Source organism: Colius striatus, chromosome 13, assembly GCF_028858725.1.
Source record: "Colius striatus isolate bColStr4 chromosome 13, bColStr4.1.hap1, whole genome shotgun sequence".
NCBI lineage: Eukaryota > Metazoa > Chordata > Aves > Coliiformes > Coliidae > Colius > Colius striatus.
This window is the reverse complement of record NC_084771.1, coordinates 11,428,697-11,447,589: the sequence shown is the minus strand read 5'-3', so window position 1 is coordinate 11,447,589 and position 18,893 is coordinate 11,428,697. Positions and strand designations below refer to the sequence as shown.

The 18,893-nt window shown below is 47.0% G+C and overlaps 1 protein-coding gene across 3 annotated transcripts; it reads left to right on the top strand.

Moving 5' to 3' along the window:
* The first annotated feature begins 15 nt into the window (after positions 1-15).
* On the top strand, positions 16-12,793 carry GCNA (germ cell nuclear acidic peptidase). Of its 3 annotated transcripts, none has more exons than XM_062006986.1 (10): positions 16-87; positions 1,789-1,835; positions 3,285-3,336; positions 3,695-3,768; positions 4,643-5,083; positions 6,416-6,587; positions 7,307-7,451; positions 8,468-8,606; positions 9,091-9,295; positions 11,646-12,793. In XM_062006986.1, exons 3-10 carry the CDS (start codon positions 3,296-3,298, stop codon positions 11,896-11,898), a joined length of 1,470 nt encoding a protein of 489 aa, XP_061862970.1. In that variant the 5' UTR covers positions 16-87; positions 1,789-1,835; positions 3,285-3,295; the 3' UTR covers positions 11,899-12,793. The 3 variants fall into 3 exon arrangements, with proteins under 3 accessions (XP_061862970.1, XP_061862971.1, XP_010194057.2); XM_062006987.1 differs by lacking the exon at positions 16-87 and adding an exon at positions 929-995; XM_010195755.2 differs by lacking the exons at positions 16-87; positions 1,789-1,835 and adding an exon at positions 3,895-3,967 and having other exon boundaries at positions 3,324-3,336.
* Positions 12,794-18,893: the final 6,100 nt, after the last annotated feature.

The window sequence follows — 18,893 nt, the reverse complement described above, 5'->3', positions numbered from 1 at the left end:
AAAGCTTGCTCAGCTGCTGGCCTTTTACCTTCTTCTCTGTAATGAAGTAAACAGAGTTCCTTAAAACAACTTCGGAAATAATCCCAGGTAAGTGTAGATCTTGTATATAGATGTTTCTGTTTCCACTAGGTTAAACCAAACCCACCCACACGTGAAAGTGTGTGTGTCTGCATAATTCAGAAGGGGTTTTGGAGCCTTTGCAGCAGCTTGTTTCTTCTGGCCTTCACAGTGGTGGTGTCCCAGGTCACACTCTGCAGTGTCTTTAAAGTTAGGGCCTATGTGTAGATGAATCTTTTTGTTCTGAACAAGCGATGGTAGCTTTCCCTGCCTCCTGAATCTGGCCATGGCCAGAGGCTGCACTTTGAAATGACTTGTCAGTCTTGCTACTGGTGCTAGGGGCGTTGCTGATGTGTAGCAGGTAGGTTTTGTCTTAGGGCTGTGCTGAGCCTGAGGCAGCGGTTTGCGCTCTGTGTTGCTGTTCTGTGCAGCCAGGTCACCTGTTTCGGGCCGGCGCTGGGTGCGCGCTGCCTGCTGAGCACCCCGATTCGCCGTGGGGTCCCGTCCCTGCCTGCAGTTACGCTCTGCCGTTGGCAGCGGCTGTGGGGTGTCCCAGGGAGCCGCTGCCCCACGCCTGTGGCGGCGCAGAAGCCGCGTGGGGCCGGAGGCGGTGCCGCGGCCCGGCCGCCGCAGCCCCGCAGTGCGCCGGCGCTCGCGCATGCGGCCTGGCCCGGCGCGCCGGAAGCGCGGCGCGGGGCGCGGGCGGTTTGAAGCGGGATGGAGGCGGCCGCGGGGCGCCGGGGGCCGACAGCCCCTTCGCCCCCGCCCGAGCCCTGCCCGGCCGCTCGCGATCTTCGTTTGCAGCCGGAGGAGGCGCCGCAGGGCCCCCGCAGCCGTGAGGGCCGCGCGGAGCGTCCCGCCGGCGGGGCCGAGGGCCACGGCAGCGCTTTGGCGTCAGGCGAAACGGCCGCGGCGAGCCAGGCCCGACGGGCCGGCAGGTGAGGGGGTGCTCGTGGGGCAGCAGCCGCATCCCGCGCGGCCCCACGGTCTTCGTTAGCTGTACTGATCGCACCCAAAGTTAGATTATGCCCTCAGCTGCTTTATGGTAACGGGTGGGGAGCAGTAGGTTTCAGAATGATAGTCTTTAAGGTTTGGATCACTTCAGTGTCATTTGCAGGAGCCGTCTTCGGTTTTTAAGCCAACGCATAGTGCAATTTTTCAAGGTAATGTTTGTTTTTTGAACGAATATGAAGTAACTTGGTAAGAGTGTTATGGCTTGCCCCTACCTTTGCATGGGAATTGCAATCCAAGTGGCAAATGTGTATCTTAAAGTAGCTTTATGAAAGCTACCACAGTTCACTAAATATTAATGGTAACTAAGTGGACTTTGTACAAAAGCACTTGTTTCTCGTTGTTCCATGTTTTGAGGTTTCAAACCTAATACAACACAGCTTTCTCGGCCTGGTCACATACCATGTGCTAGATGAGAAATAGGCTTTCTGTCCCTTCGGGCTCCTGATACCAAATTTGAGTTTCAACCAGTGCAATAGCAAGTGGTTTAATCTGTAAGGTTTTGATGGCGATTGATTACTGTTTGAACACTGGACTCAAATGGATGTCACAAATATTAATATGCTGTTTGAAATAATTTGAAACGGTTCATCCTGTTGGAGACTTTCAGTGTTTTTTCAGCACACATTTTGCCCTCAGCGTTCAGAGATGTTTCAGAGTAGTGGAGATGCAGATCTACCTCCTGCTGACCTCATGATTTTGGTGTTATGTTTTTTGCAGCCATGCCTTGTGCTTCTCTTCCAGCAGCGATGATGAATTTGAAAAGTGTAAGTAATAACATGTTACTTTGTTTTCTGAAAGGGTATGAAAAGGACACACTTCCATCTACTTACCGTGAAGTGCTTTTTTTTGCATGTTTTTCTTTCATCACTCTTGTTGTAAAGCACATTTTCTCCTTTCACTTGTAGTGCAGTGTTGGTAGCTCTGTGCCACAGTGAGTGTTCTTGACTCTCATGTCTCAGTCTTGGATGCATTTTACTTTGCACTATTTTTTCTTGATGCCTCAGTTTTGTCTGTTCCCTGTCACCCACTCCCTTCCTTTCCAGTCCATGGAGCATCTTTGATTAAACATTTTCTCTAAGCAGTTAGTGTTCCAAACACAAGTCTAAACTACTCAGAATTTCCTCTTGTATGTCATGACATTTGCTTTATGAGTCTTAAATCAGTTGGAGGGATGGTTTTGGATTTTTACAGTGGCTTAAGGTCTTGGTAAGATGGAATTGAATACTAAATTTTACATGGTGACTTTTGCTGTGCAAACTTATCTTTATGTTTAGCCTGTGCATGTAAAACTTGATATTTTAATTTTTGGGGATCTCATTAATATTTACAAATATCTCCATGGTGGGTGTCAGGAGATTGGGGCAGCACTTTTTTCTGTTGTATCCTGTGACAGGAAAAGGGGTGATGGGAAGAAGCTGGAACATAAGAAGTCCCATTTAAACATAAGCTATTTCAGTGCTGAGGTGAGGGAGCCCTGGCCCAGGCTGCCCAGGGAGGGTGTGGAGACTCCTGCTCTGGAGGTCTTCGAAACCCACCTGGACACGTTCCTGTGTGACCTGATCTAGATGGGACCTGTTTTGTCAGGGGGTTGGACTGGATGATCTCTAAAGGTCCCTTCCAACCCCCACCATTCTGTGATTCTATGACTAATTTTGTGCTAGGGCAGTTGAGTACATCCTGGGTTTTTCTATTGCAAGAGTTCTATTTAACTTAGTCCTTAGCTGGACTAATCATGGCTCCAATATATCTCAAGTGGGGTAAGTAATTTAAAGGTTTGTGAACCTTGTGATCTGTGTGAGATGGAGTTGCATATTACATGATACTCACTACACATTCAGCCTTGGAATAGAGATGGTAGAAATGCTAAGGCAGCAGACTGTATTTCTTTATTTTCATGGAATCACAGAATAGAATCACAGACCTTTAGAGACCATCCAGTCCAACCCTCCTGCCAAAGCAGGTCCCGCCTGGATCAGGTCACACAGAACGTGTCCAGGCAGGTTATTTTACCTTTTGCATATCACTCTTGTGTTAGTCCAGCTGTTTTAAAAGCAGATTTCTTGTTACTTTACTGTTCATATTGTGATTTCAGTGCCATGTGAATGATCTTAAGCATTGTCAAGCTTTCCTACTTACAACCAGTTGAATTAATGTGCAGAAATAAGAAGAAATAAGAGCCTGATTCTTTACTAATTAATCTTTTATTTCTTCAGTTTTAGCTAAAATGAAAACTCCCAAATCTGTTTTGAAAAAGGCAGATGCAAGGTGGGTGCTGTAATCAATGACTTCTCAATGTTTGGGTGTCAATTTTCTCTGTCACATCCAGTGTTCAGAATACAGGGACATGATCAAACTTCTTGGTGATTTGCAGCAGATACATGTGTGGGAGTGAGTGCAGACAAAAGAACTGTTGTGTGTTCAGGTCAAATGTAAAATGGAATTTGAAGAGATGTGCATGCTCTGTTGCCATTCCTATTAGTGGCATCTAGTTGGCAACATTTGCTGTGAGCAGCTGATAATGTTATATTGGGTGGCTTTTTTTGGTTTGCTTTTTCAGTAGGACAAACTTTTCTGTTACTGCTTATGTGCCTACCTTTGTTCACATCATTTGCTTGTTTTACAGTTTGAAGGACTTCATTGATGACTCAGATGATTTCTTCTTGGACTTTAAAGTGAAAAGGAGCACAACAAAGAATGGTAAGTAGTTGTCCAACAGCAGATACGAAGCAGGCATTTTAATGGGTGGAAAGACAACATTGATTGTTGAACTCATCCATTTCTGAGAGAACTTCTTAACCATGAGATCACTATCTTTTCCTTGAGGGTAACAGAAGAGAGGCATTTTCTGTTTCCTCTTGGGGTAGCAGAGGAAACCATGATCACACTGTTCTGACAAGTGAGTATTTTGAAGTATTGCTGTGTGTCTGCAGATACGGTGGATTATCTGCTAGCATGTAGGTCTGTGAAGAGTAGCAGCTCATGGTTGGTTTAGACTGAGCTGCAAATATGGGACAATCACTGCGAAGAGAGGATTTAAGAAATGCAAAACTGTTCCTGTGGCTGTACCAGCTTATTCTATGGCTCAAAGACACTGAGTGAAGAAAGAGGGGAGCTCTTATTAAGCTAGATACCTTTAATTTTATGCAAATGATGGCAATCAGGCCAGATTTGCCTATGGGCTTTGTAGAGCCACAGTCAGGGTTCTTTAATTTGCAGATTCTTTAGCTGAGGTAATCTATGTGTAATCCTGCCTAACACTGGTTACAAGATGCTTGGGCAAACCATGTCTTGAGGAGTTTCAGTGCTTGTCTGAGCAGAGGATCCCTGTTTTTCCCCCAAGAGCTGGAGATTCCCTTGGTTTACTAACATCCAGAGCCTGACTACAGCTGTCTGGCACACCTCTCCTTGATATGAGCAAACTGAACTCTCCTAGAAGGAGTGAACAATGCACAGATACCTTTCTATTCTTTAGTTTTTTCCTGTCTTCCAACAGATGTTTTTGGTATTGAGACAAAGGCAGGCCTCCTAAATGAGTTTAACAAAACTTTAAGCTTTTTCTTGTGAATTGCAGCACAGAAGGATCTTCAGACCCCAAAGAAGCTGATGACTTCTGGAAAGAAAAGCAGTTGCTGCCAGGAGTTGGAATATCCAGAGGCTTCAAGTGACACTGAAGATTCTGTCTTTGAAGAAAATTTATGGCATGACTACCAAAAAAAGGAAGTGACAGACTTGAAAGGGAGCTGGAGGTTCATAAAACTCCCACCTCCCCAAAATCTCAGAGAGTCGATTTCCAGAGGCAGTCCAGACTTCCTTACTAGAAGGAAAGAAAGAAGCTGTGAAAAGAGCACAGAAAATAAAGTGCCAACAGTAACACGACGACAAAGCACTGAGGTAGAATCAGAGAGCTCAGATGATGAATTTGAAGCATTAATAGAACGGATAAGGAAACGGAGCACACCCCGAAAACCAATCTTAGGCATGAGTAAAACTGTCTACCAGCCAAGCACAACAGGTAAGCAGTTGTTCTTAGCTAACTGAAAAGCTGGTTACTAGTGACAATGGTAAATACCCTGAGTCTTTTCACTTGTGTGGCATATGCTTTAGAAGTGCAGCCCAGCACCTTGCAGTTGAATTTGATGCAATCAGAAATTGTTTCTCTGAGCATTCTGTAAAGTGCTTCTGCTATGCTTGTGGTGTCAAGACTTAAATTTTTCACTATTGCTGGTTTTAGAATTCCTATAATTAGTGGCATTTTTATCTTTTTATTCTAATTGTTCTGAAAACAAATCCAACTGATGGTTTGGAATGACCTTTAGTGTGTGATAGAGCTGTCATTATGGTAAGACTGAAATTTTTAGCTATTTAGATGTTAATTTAGCACTTGGATTTATAATTGACCTTTTTTTTTTGGTTTAGAGTACAGTTTATAATGAGAATTCCCTAAATCAATAACTCCCTCTCTCCCTTGGCTAACTGAAGTGAGCTTCAACTGCAAGATTGCAAAGAGGGAAAGGGCTATTGCTGAGTAAGAGCAGGTGAAAATCAATCTCTTAACTAGAAAAGTAAACACAGGGTGCCTTCCTCACTAATAAGGACTAGTTCAGGGCAAGGAGACCTGTGGAAGAGAATGACTGATAGCACAGAAATGTGCCCTGGGAAAGAGCAGGTTTGGGTTTTTTTAATTGGAGTATGTCAGTGTGGACTATAAAACATGTTCTAAAAGTGAGTTGGCAGCTTCATTGCCTTCCCTGTATATCATTGAACAATGAAAGAATGCAGGGGGCCCAAATAGGGAAGAACAGTTACAGAACAGCCAGCAGAGAGAACGTCTACTGGAACTGCAAACCCTGAAGCACTCCTTCATATCTGATGTGAGGCTCAGTTGTTTTAGCAATGTCTAGTTGTGGACTGGGGAAATGGGCAACTGTCTGATCAGAACTTGCCTGTGAAACAAATGCTGTGGTTTACGCCACACGATAGATGGTTAGAACAAGTTTCTTGTTCAAATGGCGTCTCTGCATTAAGTGTTCCCAGTCTGCTGGTGATACATATTGAATTGTTTGTCACAGAAAAGCCTGAGTGAGCTCACAAATGCTGTTTTCCCCTCCGCTTCCTCCCAGCTGAATGTTTGCAGGTTTGGAGCCTTCTGCTCCTCAACTGAATGGTAATTTTGGTAGTGTGTAACAGCAAATCACCTTTCCATCAGTTGTAAAAGCCTTTGCATTCAAGTATGCACAGGAAGAGTGTGTTTGACCTCTTTTCACCATTGTCTGTTACCTATTTAGTGACATCTTTGCCACCAGTTCTCTGACAGTGTGTAATCCTGTGACTCTCTTTGAACCAGAAAACATCAAGCCTACCTGTAAAGATACCCAGCTCTTGAAAGGGGAGGGAGTCAAGACACCAAAGTCAAATTCCATTTCACTTCAAGTGACACCTTCCAGGACAGTGGCTTCTGCAACAATTCCTAGGAATGAATTTCTCTACTGCTCACAATCAGCAAAGACAGAGAGAAGGTTTTTCTGCATCTTTACTATGTTTTCAGACCTTATAGATTGACAAGGAGATGTTAAGATGATGTTTTGGTTTTTCTGGTGCCTAAAAACTTCTGCTACCAATTCAGCAGTCATTAGTGGTTAAGTGGCTGGAAATGGAAGCTTTCAGTTTCAAGTGTAACAGAGACAATAAAAAGTAATCTCTGCTTAGAGAAGCAGATGACAAATAAATATGACAAGTGTAATATCTTTGTAAATGTCAGCTCTCTTGCTATTCTCTGTCTTGGCACAGAATACTTCTAATGTGTGCTGGCCCTACAGATTCTATCTATCCAGCAGCCTGCCTCTCATAAGTTATCAAAACTGATTCTGTTAGTAATTCATACCTTTTAATAAGCTTGTTTTGATTGTTTTTGACCTTAAATGATGTATTCCAAGCTGATGCTTTGTCAGAATGCTGCAGTATTGGAGTTAGTAATCCTAGTGGAGTATCTTATTTCCCCTGATGAAATAACTGCAGAACTATTGCAATAGCTTTGCCCTATCTTACCCTTGAAGAGGGAAGAGACAGTATAATCCCGTGCACCCTGCTGACTTCATGAGGGCAAAGTAGTGAAAAGAGTCAGTAGAGGTTTGTGCCAGTGCCATCATTCCAGAGATCTTTATTGGCTGTAGAATAGCCATTAGATTTCCATATAATACCACTGTCTCAGTGAACTGCTTTATGGCTTTTCTTGCAGGCCCAGGGTGTGCTCAGTGCCTGGCTGTTTCTTGCAAGATCTCTCAAACCCAGCTTCCCCCTACGTGAAGTATTTCAAGAAGAATAAAGAGGAGCTGGCACAGAAGCTTTACTGTCTGTATAACAGTACCATCTTTGAGCATAAGGTTGGCTTCAAAACAAACTACAACTCTTAAATTTCTGGTTAATATGTTACTTCTCACTTTTTGATGATCCTTCTGGGATACTAGAGATTCTCCTCTGGTGAGAAACATCCTTGAAAGGAAGGTCACTGCCCTCAGTAATTCAATGGAATTTACTTCAGAGAGGAAAAATGTTTCTGTGCAGCTGGGAACATTTTGTTGAGCTGACCAAGGACAGGCTGAGGTCATGATTTCACATAAAGCTGAGCTGAACAGTAACTATTGCAGAAAGCAAATACCTTGCTCCCCAGTACTTCAACCCTGTACCTGTGCTGGCACTTAGTACTGTTGGACCATTTACTTAAGATCATTAACTAATTTATATGACAAAACTGTTGGTAAAAGAACAGAAGTAGCCAGGATAGGTATGATGAGGGCTTACAAAGTCAGGTGCAGCACAGAGGATGTTTATGAGGGTGCATCAAAATAAAGTGGGAAGTTGTAGGTTCAGAACAGCCAAAGCAAATAGTAGTTGACCTGTAAATTATTAAGCTGTAGAACTTCTGGTCAGAGTGGATGCTAACAACGCATATGTATTCTTAAACATACACACACACATTCTCCTTAAAACACCAGAAAACAACTGTAAGGGCTATTTGATGCAAACCACCCATGACTGAGTGATGCAATGATTGGCAATTGAGGAGAGCACTGAGGGGCCTTTTTAAGAGGGAATTCTGGTTTATTCCTGAGATCCTTGTGTTTCCTCTTAAGCAGCATACATTGGCTTTAGAGGCAGAATGGAGGAATTAAGGGATTTTTTGTCATATCCTACATTGTGAAACTCCCAGTGTTGGTTACAGAAAAACTGATGATGAGTATAAGAAGCCACGGAGGGTGGGTTTGCATCACAAGTGACGATAGAGATAAGGGCACTAACAGAGACACCCTGCACTGGCTTTGCAGGAAATATAAGGGGAAGCCAGAAGAAGAGAGAGGTGGGAGAGAGAGCAGATTATATGTACTGTTTTGTGTTTCAGTTGCCAGAGAAGATGACAATAAGCTGGAATAAGAAAATGAGGAAGACAGCAGGCTATTGTGTGACTGGGCAGACAGAAGGTCCCGAGGCAAAGCGTTATGCTCGCATTGAGCTGTCTGAGAAAGTCTGTGACTCTGCAGGTAGGTAAAGAGGTTCATTCTTCTTTGAGAAAGCAAGTTCTAGAGACAAAAGCATGGATCTGAGGCCTAAGAGATCTGGAACTGAACCCTGCTTTGAAATTTCGTATCACCTTGAATAGATAAATCCACTAATTGTAGGACTTGGGACCCTTCTAAGAGGCTGGGCAAATTTACAGAATTGGTCTCTCAAAAAACCCCAAACAAAACAAAACCCAAACAAACAAAAATCCCCAAACAGGTTAAACATTCAGGAGAGTAACTAAGATTGCAGAATTAATGCTACTCACACAACTGGAAATGTACTGAGGTAGAACCTTGCTTTGGGTCATTTTATCTTATCAAAGCATTGGTAAATCCAGCCTCCAAAACAAGTCTTGCATCTTAATAAAGGAATATCAGTGGTCTGATGTAGTGACTAAGGATGAAAGTCTGTACTTTCCCATACATGACTGATCTTAATGTCTGCTGTTTGCCTTACCCCAAGATCGTCTTCGGGACACACTAGTTCATGAGGCTTGCCATGCAGCCACCTGGCTGATCAACGGTGTTCGTGATGGACATGGACCAATCTGGAGATGCTATGCCAAAAAATCAGCTGTGATCCACCCAGAGCTGCCAGTAGTAACACGATGCCACAGCTATGAGATTAATTACAAGTTCACTTACGAGTGTGTTCTTTGCAAAGCTAAGTGAGTAACGTTTCGCTCTTGCCTATGGCTACCTATCAGCTTTGTCTCTAACCAGCCATTCTCCTGTGTCTAGAAATAAGGCATCACAAGTTCTTTTGAAATCAATTCACATTTTGCAAATTGACATCATTGAATGTGCTGTGAAAACAATCTGTGTTTGATCTAAAGGTCCACAAAGTTGTGCTAGACTTGTCGTGGTGGAACGAGATACTTTTTATGTGCTCATCCTTGTAATACTCAGAACCCTCTGATGGCTGTGGAGTCTCCTTCTCTGGAGGTCCTCAAAACCCACCTGGATGTGTTCCTGTGTGACCTGATCTAGGTGGAGCTGCTTTAGCAGGGGGGTTGGACTAGATGGATCTCTAAAGGTCCCTTCCAACCCCTACCATTCTGTGAAAGAAGTCAGTAAGTAGTAACTGGAATTCAGAGGTGGAACAAGTCCCCATTAAAACTGAGCACAAACTGTGTGACAGTAATTAGATATTAGAACAAAGTATCAAAGGAAATTTTCTGGGTGTTGTGTCTTGGTGACTTTGAAGACTAAACATTTTGACTAACTGTATATTTATTATGGTGGTGCTGAGTGGAACAGGAGACCAACAATATCATGGTTTATATTACTTTAAAGCTCTATAAAATCTATAGTCGGCTTTCTAGTTAATCTTTTACCTCATGGACTATTTCAACTGGTGTATATGTATTAAAGGAAGAACAGATGTCTGCAGCCACAGGGATATAAAGTTAGGAGGCATGTGCAGCATTGGTTGTCAGGCTTCTGTCTTGCTTACTGCATTTGAGAAATGAGGACTATACATTGCTGAGATCAAGAAGAAGAAGCAGTTGCTATAGCAGTTTCACAGGTTTCTTAGCCTTCATGGCTATGGAAGCTTCCAGCTTTTTCTGGAAGGTTATAGCTGACCACAGGCAATGCAATGACCTCAGTCTGAGTGGCAGAAGAGGAAGTTTTGTGCATTCAGTTCTGCATAGCCCAGGAAAGCATCTGACAATGTGTGATGGTGGTTTTTAATTAGCCAACAAAAAAGCACCACACAGCTGCACACTCCCTCCTTCCCTCACCTTCCCTGCCCCCCCTGCTGGCATTAGGAGAAGATAACTGAGGACAGGGAGGGCTCGCTCAGCAATTGTGGTCTTGGCAAAGCGAACTTGACCACTCAACTTAGGGAAGAAAACAAGATCAGTTTAATCTACCACCATCTAGAAAGAGAACAAAGTAAAACAGAGTAGGATGATGAGGAAAATATAACCAGCCCTTTAAGGCCACCTTCCCCCCACCCTTCCCTTTCTTCCTGGGCTCAACTGCCTGCTCTCGATATCTCTGTGTCCTCCCTGTCTCGGCAGCACAGGGGGGCAGGAAATGGGGATTATGGTCAGTCACCACAGATGGTCTCTGCTGCTGCTTCCTCCTCAGAGGACTCCTTACATTCTTTCCCTGCTCCAAAGCAGGGTCCTTCCCATGGGATACAATCCTTAACCTGTCATGGTGTTGGTCCTTCCCGAGGAGTGCAGCTCCTCACAGACTGCTCCAATGCAGGTCTCCTCCAGCCACATTCTGCTCAAATGCTGCCTCCCCACAGAGTCATGACCTCTTACAGGCACAGTCACCCACCTGGCTTGGGATTCTCCACAAGCTTGCCAGCAGGTCTCAGCTCCGTAGGTTGCATGGGGACAGTCTGCCATCTCACATGGGGATGCAGAGGGGTCTCTGCTTTGGTACACCTCCCCTTCTCCCTCGCTGACCTTGGGGTCTGCATGGTCACTTCTCTCGTCCCACTCCTTCCACCACCTCCTCCCCCGCCTCTTCCATCTCCTTCTTAAAAAGGAATCACAGAGGTGCTCAATTGGCTCAGCCCCAGAGATGGGTCTGACTCAGAGCCAGGGGGAAGTTTCAAGCAACTTCCAGGAGCCACCACTGCAGCCCTTCCCTCATTACTAGAAATGGTTCCACACAAACCCAGCAGGTGTTGACTATGCTGACTATGCAATGCATTAGTTGTTTAGAGCGTTGAGAAGGCTTTTGATGGTGATGACTCTGAAGAGGAACTCCAAGGGACAGTTGAGATGTGGATTGCAGAGCTGTTGTAGCGCTTCATACTACTACACTGAGACAGAGGAAGGAACCAACCTGAAAAGGCAGTGGAAGAAGTTCTAGGGTAGAGAAGTGGGTTATGCAAGATTTGGTTGTTCCACTGTGTGAACTATGTGGTCTGCTTCCTGTTCTAAAATGCTAGCTTAGAAATCTGACCTAAGTAGCCTGGCAGAAGGAAATCCTTTCCCACAAGTATTGTCTCCTGCAAGGGTGAAGTCAAAGTACTTAATTTTTCCATTGCAGGATTGGACGTCATTCCAAGTCTCTGGACACAGAGCGTTTCGTGTGTGCATTCTGTGGAGGGCAGCTGGTTCTGAGCCAGCCCAGGGGGAAGGATGGCACTCCTGCCAAAACACATCTCACACCCTTTGCAAAATATGTGAAAGAAAACTATGGACTTGCTAAAAGAGAGCAGCGTGGGCTGAGCCACGCAGAAGTCATGCGGAAACTCAGTGAGGATTTTGCTTCCAAAACTAAGCTTCAAGATTCCTTGTAATATCTCAGTGTGCTTTGTTTCTTGATGCCCCTTAAATTTGTAGTAAATGAGTCTAAAGATGAGGATTCCAGGTAATTGAAGTATTTCAGCATTAAATACTTGTAGTGAAGAAGACCTCAAAGCCTTTTCTGAAATGGGCAAGAGCGAGCCAGAAGGAATGATGATAAAGTCCATAGTGATGCACAAGTCAGGGTTGTCCTTCTCAGACTTCAGATAAACACCTGTGCCTGGGAAGATGCAGTTTTAGGCCTTTTGTGGGACTGACTTGCTCTGTTTGTCTGGAATTTTCTGAATGGTATTTACACATGGTGCTTCACAGCATGTCTTGTGACTCCAGTGAACAAGGGATCTACTCTGTCATCTGAGCAGCTGATGTGCTATAGGCTCTGTGTGTGTGCGCTGAAGTACTCCTAGGTATCTGGCTGAGATTGCCAGATGCAAGAAAAATCCAGGCCCACCAGCCAAAGTCCTCTGATTCTGAATTGACTTCCAAGCAGGAAAAGGGGCAGACCTGAGGAAGGTTTCCACATGGCTTCAGGCATTCTCCCAAGCAGAGTTTCTTGAGTGATCCTCGGCTGTTTTGGTTAAAAAGGTAGATGATGCCTTGAGTCTGTTAGAGAAAGTGGAGTTTCTACAGTGCCCTTTGGCCCTTAGCAAGGTCAGAGTTCTTTCTCATTAGGTTTTGATTGCAGTTGTGCCTGTCACTGAGATTTCATAGAAACTAAAATAGATGCTGAAGCTTAGGTTGGAGAAAGCAAGTTCTAACGCTTGCCACCATAGAAGGAGAAGGTCTGGTCTGAAGTCTTTCATGTAGAACATGACAATGTGTGTTACTCTGTGTGTATTTGCAATGAACAAATGGCTTAGGGGATTAGTAATTTTGAATAATCAATAAATGCTCATTTTATACCAACTCTGTCAATGAACCAAGCTTGTTTCAGTTTAACCATGGCAGGTAAGGTACACTGTGTGAAAGCTTCTGCTGTTTCCTAGCTAGTTTTGAGTTTCACGTATCACCCTGCTTGCTGTCAAGAATATCTCTCCCTGCTTCCCACCTCCTACCCTGCCTTTATCAATCCCCATTATGCTCCAACTGAGAAAGAAATACTGGCAGCAGATGAAGGAATTTGAGCCACTTCAGAAATAGTACTGAAGCACAACTCCTTTTGATGTCTCCATTGCCTGTGCTGAGCTGGATGTTCAAGTGGAGGGTCCTCTCTACACCATGGGCAACTGAAGTTGAACTGAGGAAGTGGGTTGCACTAATATTGCAACAGGCTTGAATGGGAAACACCGACTGTCCAGAGATCTTGGAGGTGATCATGAACTGGCCAGAGGGCTGAAACTTTGCAGTGTTGCCAAAGGAGGTGACTTGAGCTGAGGGGGCTGCACCAAATGTAAATTACCAGCAAATGAAAAGCAGTAAACCCTGTCATATTGTGGGAAGATACTCGAGGTTGGAAAGCTGCTGTGTGGGAAGCTACACAACACATCACTGAAGGGGAAAGGTGAATCAAGAAGTGAAAGCCATACAGCTGGCTTTGGATACTGCTGAGTGAAGAAAAGATATATATTGGCTCATGGATGGTGGCAAATGCTCTGTGAGGGTGGCTGCAGCAATGGAAGTGGACCAGCTAGCACTGCAGAGGTAAACCCACCTGGGCTGCTGAGTTGTGGAAAGATACTACTACCCTAGGTGAATCATAGACTCATGTCAGTTAGGAAAGACCTTAAAGATCATCAAATCCAAACACCTCGCACTGCCACACCCATCCCTAGCCCATGTCCTTCAGCACCTCAGCTACACGGCTTTTAAATATCTCCTGAGCTGGGGCCTCTACCCCCTACCTGGGCAGCCTGGGCCAATGTTTAATAGCCCTCACAGGAAAAACATTCTTCCTAATCTCCAGTCTAAGCCTCCCCTGGAGCAACTTGAGCCCATTTCCTCTTGTTTTGTCACTTGTAACCTGGGAGCAGGCTGAACAGCCCCAGGTCCCCCAGCTTTTCCTCATCAGAGAGCTGTTTCAGCTAAGCAGTAGCAGTGGCAGGGACTGAAAAGTGGCTGAGCAGCCAGGCTTGGGGGGCTTACTGCTGCTGAGAGTGCATCCTGGTGCAGGGTAGTGAGGTTAGTCTGTTTAACCCTAATGACCAGGAGGAAGGTTTAGAGGCACGCTCAGCCAGTTTGCTGGTGCTACTGAGCCAGGAGGAGTGGCTGGTACACCCAAGGGTCGTGCTGCCTTACAGAGGGACCTAACCAGCCTGCAGAAATGTGCTGTTCAACGGGAGGAACAGCCCCAGGCACCCATCATGAAGGATAATCACTACCCTGGTCCTGCTGGCCCCACTGTTTCTTACTGGAGAGAGTCCAGCATGCGGTTCTCATCAGGGAGCATCCAGCTGGGAGGAGAGGAGGCTCAGTGGGTGTCTTGTGAAGGGAGATAAATATCAAAAGGGGATTGTAATGAAGGAGGAGCCAGAGCTGATGGGCACACATTAAAAAGGAAAGTCAGCCCAAATAGAGGAAAACACTGCCTTGCTGTGAGGGTGACCCAGTGCTGGCACAGGTTGCCCAGAGAGGCTGTGGAGTCTGCATCCTTATCAGCATTCAAAAGCCATCTGGCCACAGTCCTGAGCAACCATACACCCTAAGCTGCCTGGCTGTGCCTGCTAGATTAAATCAGACACTTTGAGGGTTTTTTTAACCTTAATGGTATTACAGAAAAGTCAGAGCCTCTGCTGACAAGGGCTAAGCAAACACAAAGTCAATCCGTGATTCATACTCACTGCAGCCAGGGCAACAAAACGCAGGACATAAGGCTCCAGAGGCAGATAACAATGGCCCATGCTCCCAGCAAAGCCACTTCCATCCTGGACATTCCCCTGTCTCCCCAGTGCTTGTAGGAGGGAGAAAATTGCCATTGCAGTGGCAGGAGCCATCAGACTCTGTGTGTTTCCATCCCTTTGGGCAGGCTGGGAGGCTCAGTTGTCTTTGCAGAAGGTCAGAACTGAAAAAAAGGGCTTAAAAAAGGCCATGGAAATGGGTAAACTGTTAATTCCTGCTGGGCTCCAGGCAGGCTGCTCTCCAGGACAGCAAGAAGCCAAAGATCACATGGACATCCTGATGGGATGAGGTCATTTTGCCCAAGATACAAGGTCCCTGAGTTACTTCATCCCTTCCCTGCCTGCTTTGATTCATGCAATTACCTGATACCAAAGCCCGTAACGACCTCAGGGGACTCTCAAGGTCCCTTAAACTTCCCCAGCCTCTGAACACTCTGCCTGAGATTCAGCTGCAAGTGGCAGTTCCCCTGCTTCCCTGGGGAAAAAACAACACAGTCCAACCCTCCTACTTTGGATTTCAATGTCTATTTTCTTTGTCTCCACCTTTCTTCACTCCTGGGAGGGGCTGGGGAGAAGTCCATGGAAAGCAGTGGCTCCTGCTGAAGGCAACAGCAATTCCCCCTATTTTCTTGACACAAGAGGCCCAGGAGCTGTTGTTTGTCTGTGTGGGAAGGGGAGAAGCAGGGAGGGGGCTGAGATGCAGGTGTGACACTGTTCAGGCAGGAAAAAAACAAGGAAGAAGACCCCCCATCCCCCAATACAAGGTTCAGAGCCTGCCAGGAAGGAGACTTCCCCCCTGAAGCACTGACAGGACTGATTCTATCCAAACCCAAGGTCCCTTCCAACCCCTACCATTCTATGACTCCGTGATTTTAAAGAGAAAGGAAGGGAAAAACATGCATCCACCATTTAAACACCACCATTCCTGTGGTAAAATGAAAGGCAGAAATGAGTTCATCTTGTTGCTGTTTATTACAGGTCCTGCAGCGGAGCAAACCCACTCAAACCGAGCGCCCTGAACCCGTTAAACCTGGGAGAATGAGGTTTGGATCAACTCATCCAAGTGAGAAACTCCCTGACCTCTAAGGGGTGGAAGCAGTGTCTCTGCTGCTGAGCTGAGCCATTTTGAAGGACCTGGAAGGAAGAAGAGGTAGAGATGGGATGTGCTGAGCATTGCTGGCATCACAGGCTCTGCTGTGCCCACCCTTGCATGGCCCAAAGACACAGCAAGAGCCTACAAATAGCTGTGGGTAGGACACTCCTTCCCCTGTGTCTCAGCAGGGTTTGGGGCAAAGAGGAGCTATCTGAGGCCTGTGAGGTTGCAGTGCTCCAAGAGCTTTCCTGCAGGTTTGCCCAGCGTGGCTGGAATCAGACATACTGGGATGAAACCAGCAGCAATTCAGGCTTAAAGGCTTCAGGCAGAGGCCAAGAGGGAGAGATCTGTGGGGACATTTGGCCAGGTGCTCAAGCATTTAGCTGGATGGGGCCCTCTCCCAGAGCTGCCACTGAACCCAGGGTGAAATCAGAGGCTGAGAGGTCAGTGCTGGGCTGCACCTTTCTTGGGGTCTGGGACTTAAGCAAGGCCTGGGCTAGTTGCCACATGCTGCTCTTTTCCCTTCACGACAGTATGAGTAGACAGTGAAAAAGGCAATACCTGTCCTTGTCTGTGCAACACTCAGTGATTCTTGAGTCATGTGATCTGTGAAAGGATAAATCTGTTCCAAGAGATGAGAAGAAAGCATCTGAGTGGCACTGTGCACAGGGCTGGGCTGCTGTGCCCGGGGGATGGCATCTGGGGCTCCCCATGGAGGGGAAACGCTCTTGGGCTCTTCACCACAGCCCAGCCAATAGCTCTTACATAATTCCCACAGCTCCATTGTGGAGGGAAAGCAGCTTGCTGAATACAAGGTGTTTGGAAAGGCAGGAGACTTACAGCAGAGAAAGATGGCGAGGAGTGGGAGGGCTGCCACAGCCGCGGTGCTGAGCGCGAGAGCCGTCACAGCCGCCAGCTCCGAGCATCCCTCCGCTGTGGCACAGCACACAGACACAGACAGACACACAGACAGACACACAGACAGACACAGCAGTTTGGAAATGAGCTTTGCGAAAGCAAAGCTTCTCCTTCCCACAAAGCCCCTGTTTGTTGGTTTGGAGCAGCTTGAACTGCTGAGTGAAAGGGCTCTGGGGGTTGTGTACCGTGGACAACCTTTAGGCTCGGGGTGACAAATGCCCCTCGTGGCCCCTGGAGCATCCCCTCTCACCGTGGCGGTGGTGGATGTTCTTGATGAGGAAGGTGGTGGTGAGCAGCACTGCCAGCACTCCTCCGGGAGCCGCGTAGCCCAACGTGCACTGTGCTGCCCGGGGAGATGGCAAAGCCACGTTAGTAGGGGTGAGGAGATGTGGGGGCTGCCCTCACCCACGGCCTGCTTGGGAATCCACGAGCCTCAGTTAGCACAGAAGCCAAAGTTTTTGTTTAAGGATGGGATTTTGGGGCAAAATAAAACCCCTGTGGGCTGGTTTTGTCTCCCTCCTGCCATCAGAGATGGACACTAGAGGGAATGGAGCACAAGTCTGGTAGGAAGAAGCTGGGGGAATGGGGGTGTTCAGCCTGGAGAAGAGGAGGCTGAGGGGAGACAGGAGCCATCTCTGCAGCTCCCTCACTGGAGGCTGGAGTGAGGTGGGAATCAGTCTCTGCTCCCTGGTAATGAATGATGGCACAAGAGGAAATGGGTTGCAGTTGCACCAAGGGAGGTTTATCATAGAATCACAGAATGGTTTCAGCTGGCAGAGACCTTTAAGCTCCTGGAGTGCAGCCTTTGTCCCAGCCCTATCAACCACCAGCCCATTTCCCTCAGTGCAACATCCACCCATGTCTGAAACTGCTCCAGGGATGGTGACTCCAGCACCTCCCTGGGCAGCCCCTTCCAATGCCTGACAGCCCTGGCAGCAAAGAAATTCCTCCTCAGATCCAGCCTGAACCTCCCCTGGTTAGACTGGAGCTGAGGCAGAACTTTTTCTCTGAGAGGGGTGTCAGCCCCTGTGCCAGGCTGCCCAGGGAGCTGGGGGAGTGCCCAGCCCTGGAGGGCTCCAAAGCTGAGGGGCTGAGGGCCAGGGGTTAGTGCTGGGCTGGGCAGAGTGAGGGGAGGGCTGGGACTGCAGGAACTTACAATTCTCTGATCCTTGGGAAGACAGCTCACCTGTTTTGTTTTTCAGTTGGCTGAACATTGTTGGCTGGAAGAGGACAGTGGCAGAGACCAGGAAGGTTACCACGATCACATAGGTGAGGGCAATTTCTGGCAGGATGATTGCAATAGAAGGGCCTGAAAGAAATCAGAGCAAGGCAGGGTACCAGTGCTTGGATCTGTCTTCACTGGTTTGTAACCCTCCATTTTAGCCCTTCCCCTTCTCTTGATTGTCTTAACTGCTCTTCAGTTAGCTCTGGCAAAAGGCTGTGGGCAGAGGGGAATGACCCTCTCCTCTCTGAGTCCTGTCTTCCTCTCTGACCCCCCGTGGGACTCTACATGTCCCTGGAGGTCTTCACCCCATATGGTTTGTGCAGTGCTGCACCTTGCCCACAGGAAATGAACAGGGTCTGCACCATCCCCCACCCCAAAATGCCCCAGCAGCCACCTCCTACCTTCCTCCTGCATCCAGAGGATCCCAGCAGTGCCTGCCAGCATGGAAGCCACACACACCAGCCCACAGGTGTAGGCACTGAGCCACCTCCACAGCTCCCCCCCTAGACAACCAGACAGCATGGGGTGACTGCTGTGACTCCCCCCAGGGTGTCACAGAGTCACAGAATGGTGGGGGTTGGAAGGGACCTTTAGAGATCATCCAGTCCAACCCCCTGCAGAAGCAGGGTCACCTAGATCAGGTCACACAGGAATGTGTCCAGGTGGGTTTTGAAGACCTCAAGAGCAGGAGCCTCCACACCCTCCCTGGGCAGCCTGGGCCAGGGCTCCCTCACCTCAACAGTCAAATAGTTCTTCCTTATGTTTAAATGGAACTTTTTGTGTTCCAGCTTCTTCCCATCACCCCTTGTCCTGTCACTGGATACAACAGAAAGAAGTGCTGCCCCAACCTCCTGACACCCACCTTTTAGCTATGTTCCATGCCAGCCCCCACCCCTTCCTCAGGGTAACCCCCAGTGG

Coding starts and splice junctions, on each gene's coding strand:
- GCNA (XM_062006986.1), top strand. CDS start 3,296: ATGAAAACTCCCAAATCTGTTTTGAAAAAGGCAGATGCAAG. Junction 3,337..3,694: donor TTGAAAAAGGCAGATGCAAG/GTGGGTGCTGTA, acceptor CTTGTTTTACAG/TTTGAAGGACTTCATTGATG. Junction 5,084..6,415: donor CTACCAGCCAAGCACAACAG/GTAAGCAGTTGT, acceptor TCTTTGAACCAG/AAAACATCAAGCCTACCTGT.